This window comes from Mustela nivalis (assembly GCF_964662115.1).
Source record: "Mustela nivalis genome assembly, chromosome: 1".
Classification (NCBI taxonomy): Eukaryota; Metazoa; Chordata; class Mammalia; order Carnivora; family Mustelidae; genus Mustela; species Mustela nivalis.
Window position 1 is genome coordinate 199,069,071 of NC_139020.1, and position 12,153 is coordinate 199,081,223.

The following is a 12,153-nucleotide window of genomic DNA, read 5'->3' on the forward strand; positions in this document are numbered from 1 at the left end:
CCACAAGCTATTGCTTCCCTTCCAGCCTGAACTGGTTTGGTCCAGTGCTTTGGAAATCTGTGTGCATTTCCACAAAGGCCAGGAAGCATGAGCACTGACTAACACCTAGGCAAGGCCGCAGAGCCAGTGAAGAACACAGGGCTCAAGGTCAGAAGGTCAGCTCAGTCATCAAATACCACCTTTCTCCTGGAGCACTTACAGGGACTGAATGAGACTTGTTTAAAGGCCTTTACACACATATGGCCGATGTGAGTTTCTACCTTCCCTGGGCCTCTACACCACGTGCTTCGCTGACCCCAGCCACAGCAACATCAGCTCAAGAGGAGGCTTCAGTGCTATGGACTGGGAACTGGTTAGAGTCCAGAGCCGTGGGGAAAGATGGCCAAGTAGCTGCCTGGTGCACATTTCCATCTGCTCCCTCTCCGGTTAGGACTCCTGTACCTCGCCTTTGGCTCTCTAATAAGGAGAGCAAAACACACCTTCAACTGAAATGGGCTTTCATGTCGATGAGATGTGAGAAGCTGCATGTGAGGCAGCTGATGGGGAAGTAGAAGGCCCCATTCAGGAGCAGGAGGAAGAGAAGAGGGAAAATGAACCCCAAGGGCAGAGACAGACCCCCATCTTTCATTAGCCACCTCACAATCAGCAACCACCTTCCTTGCAGCACAGCTTGACTCTGTCAGCAGTAAGAGGTAATGCTTTATCAGAGGCAGGAAGCAGTGACCTGAATTAAGTAAGTTACTGGCTTGGTTCACTGATGCATCCGAGGTTCTGATTCAATTCTGAGAGAAGAGTTTTGGAGAATACATAGCTCCAGTGCTCACCTAAAAACAAGGAGGCCCATACATCTGAACACTTGGAAAGGGACCACAAGGAAAAAAAAAATCAACTCCAACCTCATGGACAACTCTGACAGCTTTACAGCTTCTCTGTGCTCTGGGAAATCCTGTGTTTCCCACTATTGCTCCAAACGGTTTCTCTCAAGTCGTTAGTGATCACAGCTTGACAATGAAGGGCCCACATGCTTATCTTTGAATATGGGCACATGGGATGGGGACAGGTGGGGGGGCCCTAACACACTCTGCAGCCGGGCTCAGGGAGAACCACCCCAAGGAGCAGAGGCAGTGATGGTAACTACTGGAAGGAAAACAGAAAGCAGGTCAAGTCTCTGGGGCCTGTGCGAAGGAATGAAGACAGGAATAAGGTGTGAAGTGAGGCTTCAGAAGGGATCTTGCAGGGCTGAATGGGAAAATGTCAAGGACAGACTCATAAGGTCAGGCTTTGTGCTTCAGTGCGTCTTCCTAAAATGCCACTGATGCATGTAAAAACTCCACTGGTCTAAAAATCACTTTTCTAAGCAAGTTTTGGTTGATACTTCTTTGTAACAAAAGCTGGGTCCAGTGTTGAGTGATGACCTCGAAAGCCCCTAGGTGGAGCTGTTGTCCCCTTGTGAGAGTGGCCAACTGCATCCTTTCCAGAATGCCGACTTAATCATTCTGAGTTCTGTGGGGACAGAGAGATAAACCAAGACTGGTCTACATCCTTAAGCAGCTCAGGAGTGAGTAGGAGAGCCAGGGTGCCTCATACCCCCACATGCATCGTCCAGCCTGACCCAGAAGCCATCCCAGCACAGGGTCAAGCCAGGCTCTGGGGCTATGCTGTCTTTATGTGGTCTCATCTGTAAAACCTGAAACAGGACTACCTATCTCACGATGAAACCACTCACCCTGCACCCAGAAGAGACTGCCCCATGTGCTAAGCATCATACCCACGGCTATTAAGACTAGCTGCACACACAGCAGTGCTCGGTGATGTCCATGAGCACCCTGGGAGCAGGATAGGGACAGCAGGTGGGGTCCACAGAGCTGATAAGGGAGCTGGACTGGGACAGGGAAACATCAGCTCTAAGAGGAAATGAGGTTCAGGAGGGCAGATCTGAGACAAGAAAAATGCTGGTCTTCAGGCCAGGGACCCTGTGATCACAGTAGCTCAGGTGGAGGCCGGGCCTCAGAGAGCACCACAGACAGAGACTGTGTGAAGCCCAGCACTACCCTACACCCCCAAGTCTCTAGTGGTTAAGGGGCATCTTTGACCTTATGGCTAAGAGCTCCCCCTCTTCAGGGGGAAAAAGAGCTTTCTTATCAGCTCAGTCATCAAAGGTGCATTGCTGAATGCTGGACCTAGGCAGGGATATACTCTGTGGTCCTTACCCTAAAAGAACACACAGTGACTGCTTCCAGAAGACTTAGGGGGACAGAGAGTTCCAGAAGGTGAAATTTGGGTGGCCCTCTAAAGAGCTGAAGGAAAAAGAAGTCAAGATATTCAAGGAGGGGAAAGGATCCACACAAAGAAGGAGATGGGCTATGGAAGAGTGAGCAGCATGGAATCCGTCGGTTTGGTGAGAACAGCCAGCTAAGTCCGCCCCTGGTCAGACTGGAGGACCAGAAGAAGAGGTGCATGTCAGGCCAGGAGAGGGCAGAGGCAGGGGTCCATAAATATGTTCCTCAAAGGTTCACCCCAAAGAACCGGGCACTGCTCGGCTGCGATCTGAAGAGTCAGCTCGCAGGCTCACTCCCTCACGGAGCGAGTTGGCAGGGGCTTCCAGGACTGACCCGGGTGCGCTCCCCACCATGGGCCGGGTCCGGGGCCTCACCGTTCTCGAAGGAATGTGCAGCAGGCGTCCTTGATGCTCTGCAGTTGCAGGAAGCTCGCGCCCATCAGCAAAGACTGCACGTTCTGCTGGTCAATGGCAAGGTGGCCGTTGTAGGCGAAGTTGATCAGAGCCTCCAGGGCGCTAGAGAAAGGAGGAAAGAGCCGCTTCAGAGACTCTGGCCCTCGCTGAGCTGACATGCCTACCTGGGGAATGTGTGGGCCCCGCTCTAACATCCATTGAGCCCAGGCCCTTCGAGAATCTGACAGGAATAATGACTTCCCCAGAGCCGAAGACTCATTCTACTTCTTAAGCCGTCTTCATTGCCCAAATAATCTTATTACAGAAAATTCTAAAATGAGAAAGCAAGTACCCACAATCTCACTACTGAATGAGTCAACCGTGGTTACTTTCTTGGGTTCATTTTCAGTGCCTATTTGCCTGCATGTACAAATGGTACGCAGATAATCACACAATACTTATTGAGTCCTTTCCCATGCTGCTACGCTGTCTTCACATTTATCATTTTTAGTGGCTGCTATACAGTATTTCAACATGTAAACACGCCGTAATTTATTTCCTTTACTGGTAGGCCTCGTAGCTAGTAACTTCTTACTGCCGTCATAAATAGTGTTTTTATTATTTCTTTGGGATACATTTCCAGAATGAGAGGCCGACAAATTTTTCTGCCTTTCAATTCCCACAGGGAAAGAACTCCCAGTTCCGTCTCGGCTGTATGTGGTCTGGCCCTTCTCCGGCTCTGACCTCAATGCCTTCCACTCCTAGCCCTCACTCTAGACCAACATGCCGAATACATTCTCACTGCAGGGTCTCTGTACCGTCTGCTCCGTCTGGAGGGCTCTGTCACCAGGCGGCTCACTCCCTCACTCTAATAAAGGTCTCGGCTCAAATGTCACCTCATCACAGAGGCCTTCCTTTATCACCCTGGAATAGCACAGATCTCCACCATCATTCACTTTACTTTTCTCAACCTGGTCTCATTTGCCAGCCCTATCCTGCACATGTGCGGTTATGGTTATGGCCCGATCCCCAGGACTAGAGGCACACTCAGAGGCACTGTTTTCTCTGTGCTATAGCTCAGTGCTTACAGCCGCACACATGACAGGTGCTCAGTCTACCTCTGAAAAATGAAGCACTTGGACTGTGCATAGACGATGAGCACAGCTCCTTCAGACACAGACCTCAGAGAAGAGAGTGCACAAGTGTCCTTGCAGACCTCCTTCTGCGTCTTTCCTTAGAAGTAGCTGGCCTGAGATTTCTGCCTTGCAGTGGGGATATAAAATGCCTCCACGTGCTGAGGCAGATCACTGCAATCATCCAGAGGTTACTACAGTTTCCCAGCTCCTTCACCCCCAGTTCCCACCATGGTGAGATTAAGAAGGCAGCAAACAAATGATAGGTTACTGGCTGATGTCACAGAATCATTGCTTTATTGTTTCTCCTCCAACAAGAATGTCATTGCCCTGAGTCACCCTGGGTGTCTCGTCGGCTACTGTATTCCCAGACCTCCGAACAGTGCCAGGCACATAAGTAGGGGTACAGCAGACCCTTGGATAGAGCCTAGGTTATAAACACACAGCCTCAGTTCATAGACTTGCCACAAAATCAAACACAGAATCAGTCACATAAACATCCTTCTCCCTTTCAAGGCCCAAAAACGCATACTATGGAATATGTTTATATAAAGTCTTCATACAGTAATTAGCAAGGTATTTCCATGAACAGCATCCATTAGTAAGTGACTTTGCATGTCAGGACAACGTTAAGGAAGTGCCTGATGACATGATTTCAGCGGTTATGGTATTGCCTCCTGCCTCTAAAATTCATCTAGGGCAGACTATCTCAGCTTTGGCAGCACTGACGTTTGGGGCCTGGAACTGCCTGCCAGGGAGGGCTGTCTTGGACACTGAAAGGCATTTAGATGGGATAACTTTTGGGCTTGCCCTCTTTGGGCTTCAATTTTCTCAACCACTCAATAACCACGATTTTGCCATTTTCTGAATCTGTGTTGTCCCATATAGCAGCTACGAGCCATACACGGCAATTTCAAATTAAGCTAAAGTTAATTTTAAAATTAAGTAAAATGTAGAATTCATTTATTTAATCCCACTAGTTAAAATTCAAATGCTCAGTAGCTACATATAGCTACATATAGTGGTCACCATTCTGGAGAGTAAAAATACAACATTCCCATCAGCGCCGGAAGTTCTTTTTTTTTTTTTTTTTTTTTAAAGATATTATTTATTTATTTGACAGACAGATCACAAGTAGGTAGAGAGGCAGGCAGAGAGAGACAGGCGGAGGAAGCAGGCTCCCTGCTGAGCAGAGAGCCTGACGCGGGACTCGATCCCAGGACTCTGAGATCATGACCTGAGCCGAAGGCAGCGGCTTAACCCACTGAGCCACCCAGGCGCCCCCAGCGCCGGAAGTTCTAATGGCCAACACAGTATGAGACGGCTGGGGAGAATACAGAATGAAGACCCTCGTTTGGAAAACTATTTCATCAGCTAGAACGGTTAGCACAGAAAAGGGCAAAGGATAACGTCTCACCACATTTGTACCCAGTCCTCGTTATAAAAAAATATCTTGATGCTAGCTCCTATTAAACGTGTCGCTCCAACAGTGCTATGTCCCGCCACAGGCCCACCAACAGCATCATGCACGGGGCTGAAGCTGAGCCTGGGAACCTGAAGACCGAGAGACCCAGTGGAGAAGCTGAGTACCTGGGGTCCATTCCTTGCATTACAATCTCGTCCTGCTTGCACTCCATCATGTCATTTGTAAACATAGCGTGGAAGTACGGGATAGAGGCTGCTAAGACGATCCGGTGGGCACTAAATTTGTGGTCTCCAATCTGTGGGCAAAGAGAAATACAAAGAGAGATACTGAGTATTGCAAATACAAAACCTGACCAGCCCTTTGTCCCGCTAAGCCCCTGCCTGTCGCAATGGCACCGGAGGCATCCCAGTACATGACAGCTGAGCTGATCAGTTCCACATACTCGGTGACAGGGGAAGAATGCAAACAACACAGTTTCATGGGCGTTAAAATGGTAAAAAAAAAAAAAAAAGAAAGCCCGAATGCTTCCAGTGCTAGTTTTTACTTATATGCAATCTCACTGCCCTGTTCCTGACTCCCCACCAACTCAGAGACCTGACATCTCTAACACATGATCCCGATCCCAGTTTTATTAAAGGCAGATGGAGGAGACAAACTGTCCATGAACCCAGGAACTCCTGACAGTAGGCTCCTCCAGAAGAGTAAATACACAGACTTGAATAGGGGCACTGAAGGACAGAGCAGGCATGGTGGGCACAAGTGTTGGGAAGTCCGGGGGCAACAACCGGGCTGCGGGCTGCTACAAGGAGGCCAGAATTCCTCTTAGGAAAATGGCCCCAGCAGCAAGCAGCTCAAATGAATGGTACTATGTACTACTGGTGCCCCGCACACGCACAGTCCACAGGTCTCAGGTCACATGGGGACAGAGGCAGATTCCCTCCAACTTGTATCAAACCCTCCCAACAGACACATACTTAGCCTGGGGAGTCCCATAATGTGCTTTCCAACTATCTGCCAAAAGGATAGTCCTTTTAACAAGCTTTGCCATTTATAGCTTCCAGCCATGTAAACATTTCCACTTAAGAACTTTCTAGTCTTCAGAAAGAACAAAACAGTCTCCCTCCACCCCCCAGATTCCACATTAGTAAAATGCCAGAGCACCTCACTACCTGATACCAGCTCTTCTTGGTCACATTTACTCAAGGATTCTAGTTCAGGTCCTGTCACTAAGGTCTCTTTTTCATCACTTTCCGTTTATTATCTGTAAGCTGTCCTTCAAGATCACACAATCTTTCAAATACCAAAGGATCGATGAAGACTGACTCAGATTCGATGAGTTCCTCACAAAATCCATGTGTGGCTCATCTACCGGTGTTGGGGACATGAAATGGCTGTGTGCTTTGGAGGTTTTCATAATTAAACAAAAAATCATAGTAAAACACAGAACTATTTCTTAAAGTTGTTCTACTAAGTTTCTAAAACCAGCAGTTTCCCTGATTCCTGCTCTCAGGGGCCACCTCTTTCTTCTGGTATATATCTCCACCTTTCTTTCTTTCCTTTTTTTTTCTTTTTTAATGAGATTTATTTATCTCTTTGAGAGAGAGAGTGAGCATGAGTAAGCAGGGGGAGGAAGGCGAAGGGGCAGAGGGAGAGAATCCTCAAGCTGACTCCCTGCGGTGGGCGGAGCTTCATCCCATGACTCTGAGATCATGACTTGAGCCAAAATTAAGAGCTGGAGTCTTAATTGACTGAGGCACACGTGCATCCCCATCTCCATCTTTCTAAGCAATGTGCCTAGAATAGTAGTTCTTGAATTTTCACTTCTGGTTATGACTTGTGGGAGCATGTCTCCAAAGAGCCCTGAATGATCTCTGCCTCCTGGCCCTCACCCCACTGGGCGATCCCCTCGCACACTGTCTCGGGGTTGGTCAGTGCGGCTGACAGAATACACAGAAGTGATGGTGTCACTTGAATGCATGTTACATTCGTGGCTGGGTCATAAAAGGCACTGCATGGGGCGCCTGGGTGGCTCAGTCGGTTTAGCATCTGCCTTCGGCTCAGGTCATGATCCAGGGTCCTGGGACTGAGCCCCACATCAGGCTCCCTGCTCAGTGGGAAGCCTGCTTCTCCCTCTGCCTCTTTCCTCTGCTCGTGCTCTCTTGGTCCCCGTCTCAATCTCTCTCGAATAAGTAAATAAAATCTTTAAAATAAGTAAATAAATACACAGGCAACTGCACATTCCTTTTATTGTCTCTCCCAGATCACTCGCTCTTGGGGGAGCCAGAAAACAACATAACCTGAGGAGAACCATGTGAAAAGGAACTGAGGCTTCTTCCTACCGCTACCTGAGTGAGCCTAGAAGAAGCCCCTCCAGCTCTAGTCAAGCCTTCAGATGAATGTAGCCCAAGGTGGCACTCGGACTGCAAGCTACTTCTGAAGTCCGAAGCTGTGAGATAATAAATATTAATTGTTTTAAGTCACTAAGTTTTGGAGTAATTTTTGGTTAGACAGCAAAAGATAACTATTATATTAGCTACTTAATTTCTGTGATGGAAGATCAGGATTTTGTTCTAACATTCTCTTCACATAAAACTCCACTTACTTCCTCTGTCTTTCCAATATAATTATGTCTGCATTTGGTTAAATTAAGGGTTGCATTATTAGGTCTATGTGAATATTATTTGTAGCCAAGCCATGATGTATGCTATGATTACATTTCTTTTCTTGTATAATTCTTTCCCTGGAGATAAAAAGGAAGTATAGAACTCCTTTTAATACATTCAATCCGGCACCCTAGCAGTATGTTCCTGGTTGTCCTGGAGGCATCCCTACCAGAACTCTGTCCTTATAGGAATCCCTTTCACCTCATCTACACTAGAACCCGTTTCCTGAAGCCCATTGAGTCCTCTTCTTCATTTATTCCCTGTTCTGATGAAAAGCATCTTCTAGCAGAGCTGCCTAAGAAAAGGTATCCTACAAACATTTTACTCACAGCACTCTGACACACAAAAACCAATTTTCCAACTCTCCAGACACCAAATGGTATCCTTATAATTCGAATCTAGCATGAACTACTTGGACTTAGTGCAGGTTAAGGGCTCAGTCTCACAAGACCACCTCTGCTTCAGACACCAACTGCAAGCCTGAGCCACTTGTACTACCGAGCAATTGGCTATAAAGTCAGGGAAGGGGTGGGGATAAGAGTATTCCCCACAACTCCCTCCTCAGGTGTGATAATTTGGCAAAATGGCTCAATGAACTTCAAGGAAAATAGTTTATTTACTGTTACTGGTTTATCACAAAGGATACAAAAGAACAGGCAGCTAAAGAGGTACATAGGGCAGGGTCTAGAAGGGTCCTGAGCACAGGATCTTCTGTCCCTGTGGAACTGAGGTGTGCCACCCTCCCCACTCGTGGCTATGTTCACCAACCTGGAAGCTCCCCAGAGGTCAAAGGGTGGGACTGAAGTTCCAACCCTCTAATCACATGGTTGCCCCCTCTGGCAACCAGCCTTATCCTGAAGTTTTCCAGGGGTCCACAGAGAGTCACCTTATTAGCATAAACTCAGGTGTGGTTGAAAGAGGTTTGTTATGAAAAACAAAGGAGGCACCTCTCACTCAGGAAATTCCAAGGGTTTTAGAAGCTCTTGTGTCGGGAACTGGGAACAAAGACCAAATATTATAATAAAAGATGCTCTTATCACCCCTACCACTCAGGAAATTCCAAGGGTTTTAAAGTTCTGTGCCAGGAACCAGGGAAAAAAACCAAATACGTATTTTTTTTTTCCCTCAAAGAACTGTTTTGTGCTTTGTTCTTTTTTTTTTTTTTTTAGATTTTATTTATTTGAGAGAGAGAGAGGTGCATGCACGCACAAGCAGAGGGTAGGGGCAGAGGCGGAGGGAGAGCAGGCTCCCCGCTGAGCAGGGGATCACAGCCTGAGCTAAAGGCAGGAGTTCACCTGTATAAGTGTGTCCTCCAAATACACATTCTTACTGTAACACACAATCAAAAGGCATATACACAATATGTCTGAAAATGTCTTTGTTAGCCTTCAACCTGGATGATAGTTTAGCTGGCTATAAAATTCTAAGTTGGGGGATAGTTCTTATATCAGAATTCTGAAGGTATTACTCCACTGTCTTCTACTTTGTTGCTTTTGAGAAATTTAATGCCGTTCTGAACATTAGCACTTAGTATGTGACTGTTCTCTCTAGAAGCTTCTAGTGCTTTCTCTTTATCTTCAGAGTTCTGAACTCTCACGGGGTAATACCTTGGTGTGCTTTCATTCATTGTGCTGTCTCAACCTATAGACTTTATTTTAATTCTGGGAATGCTTTTCCATCTTATTTCTTTGATAATTTCCTCCTCTCTATTGTCTATTTTTTCTCTTCTGAAATTTCCATGAGTCAGGTGTTAGGCCTCTTGGAACAATCTTGCATTTTTTCACCTGTTCCCCATTTCCCACCTCTTTCATTGGGTCTATCTCCTGGGATTCTTCAACTTTATCTTTCAATATCTCTGTGTTGTAGCTTTTTATAAGGCTATGGTATTTTTAATTTCCAAGAGGTCTTTCTTGTTTTCTGAAGGTGTCCCACCCCACTTTTTATTGAAAGACTCTTATTTCTCTTTCATGGATGCTATATTTTCTCTAACCTCTCTCAAGATATTTTTTTTTTTTTCCTTTTTCTCCTCCTCCTCCTCCTTGGTTTTTCGTTCCTCTGAGTTCCTTTTCCTGAGTTTCCTGAGTTACTGAGTTTCCTTTTCCTCTGGGTTCCTTCCCCCCCATTTGTTTTTGTCAAGATATTACAGTTAAATTTTTTCATCTTTTTCTCCTTCTCCCTGCTTTTACTGTTTCCTCTGAGTTCTTTTTCCCCATTTGTTTTAGTCTCTGTCTTTTATTCTAGCGGCTTGCTTTAAATGCCTTGTGACACTTGGCTATCTGTTCATATTTTTAGAAGTTGAAAGTTTTTGAGGGGGTGGCTAGGCTCATCAACTTGTGGACTTCACATCAGGGTGATCAAGCAAGAACCTGCCATTTTGCTGAGGACTGCTAAAAGCAGTATCTTTGGGACTTTTTCTCTGGGGCAAACTTATCAGAGACAGATCTTCCAATCTCTTGCATGGGAGTGCCTGCCTGTAAGTATTCTGGAAACTGGGTGAGAGAGGGGGATGGTCCTTCCATTCACTATTTAGACTTTGCCTTAAAGCCCTTAAGTTCTGCTCCATAGTCCATTTCCTCTCTTCTATGCTTGGTATACCCTCGGTTCAATATGGAAGACTAAAACTCCTGTCTCCTGGCAAAGTGGGGGAGGAGCTGTAGGCAACTAATTGCTTTTCACACAGACTTTCAACTAATCTTCCTGTTTTCAGTATTTTGCTTCTCCAATTTTGGATTTATTCCAGGGTTCTGCATTATAAGTCCTCTTTCTTCTTTATTTCTCTCCCAGCAAGCACTTTCAGTTCCTCTGGCCCTCAAAGTTCATCACACTTCAGACTTTCTGGCTTCAACATTCTATTGATCTATCATTTGCTGACATCTCCTCTCCCTCTTACTATCATTTTAATGGCACAGGGCTTAAAATGTGTGTTCGATTAGTTGTGTTAAATTGTCATGCATTTATTTTTCATCTGGAAAGGAGAAGACAAAAGAACAAACTGTACATGCATAAACTAGGTGACCTGGTTTCCCCAAAAAGCTCAGCTAAAGAGAGGGCAGACCTATCTTGGGATATGCTAGCCAGATTACAACTGGATTCTGCATTCTGTTAAAGGGAAGAACAAATCTGTCTTTATCTACAAGAGGGAGACCAAGGTAGGAAAAGGTCTGGAAGCTACATTTTAAGAAGAATGGTTAAGGAGAGCTTATTTGTAAAATGTAATGGGGGAGGGGGGATACAGTAGCTGTCCTCAAACCCTAAAAGGGTCATCACATGGATGAGGGCAGATCTAGATGTGATAGGGGGGCAGACTTTAGTTTATTATAAAGATTAAGAAGAACCTGTCATCTAAGAATGTTTAGGGATGTCCTTCACCAGTTCCAAAACTATTAAGGGACCTACCAATTCTATAATCCTAGGATATCACATTTTGTGAAAAGTTTAAAAAAAAAAACAAATACGGGGGCGCCTGGATGGCTCAGTGGGTTAAAGCCTCTGCCTTCGGCTCGGGTCATGTTCCCAGGGTCCTGGGATTGAGCCCCGCATCATATAGAGCCCCACATCGCATTGGGTTCTCTGCTCAGCAGGGAGCCTGCTCCCTCTCTCTCTCTGCCTGCCTCTCTGCTTACTTGTGACCTCTGTCAAATAAATAAATAAAATAAAAACAAAATTAAAAAAATTTAAAAACCCAAATACTCTCATTTATAATCTCAGTTTAAAAAGTCACTCAAAAAAGATGATCATTTATTGAGTTCTTTTTTTCCTAAGTACCCATTATGCATTCTTTTCTCATTTTAGTCCTCATGGCAACCTTCTACATTAAGTAGCTGCTGTGAATTTTGTTTTGTAGAAGAAGAAATCAAGATTTTGAAGTTACATAACTTGCCTTTTATGTGAAAGAGAAGGATTTATGCTTGAGCTGTTTACTAGTGAAGCTTGAGAGGGATCCAGTAAATAACACGCCTCCTCCCTGCTCAAGTTCTCAGCCAATTGGGAAATTTTTGAAATAATAAAAAACCTACACATGATAAAAATTATACAGAATTAAATACACACATATACACCAGTGAATAAAAGTAAAGCTGGGGAAATCTGAATAAGAGTGGTGGATTAAATTAGTATCAATACCCTAGTTGTGATGTTGTACTACAGTTTTATAAGCCATTACCATGGGGGAAACTGGGCAAAGGGTACACAGGCTCTCACTGCTATTATTTCAAATAACTACATGTGAATCTACAAATTATCTCAAAGTAAAAAGTTCAC

The 12,153-nt window shown here is 45.4% G+C and overlaps 1 protein-coding gene across 4 annotated transcripts in view; it reads right to left on the reverse strand.

Moving 5' to 3' along the window:
* The window catches only part of KLHL18 (kelch like family member 18), a 53,906-nt gene that overhangs the window by 17,277 nt on the left and 24,476 nt on the right, over window positions 1-12,153 (reverse strand). For all 4 annotated transcript variants that reach the window (XM_082705146.1, XM_082705145.1, XM_082705148.1 and 1 more), the window contains 2 exons: window positions 5,395-5,525; window positions 2,654-2,794 (listed from right to left, as the gene is read on the reverse strand). In XM_082705146.1, the coding sequence (XP_082561272.1) occupies window positions 2,654-2,794; window positions 5,395-5,525 (272 nt within the window). The remainder of the gene's footprint in view (window positions 1-2,653; window positions 2,795-5,394; window positions 5,526-12,153) is intronic.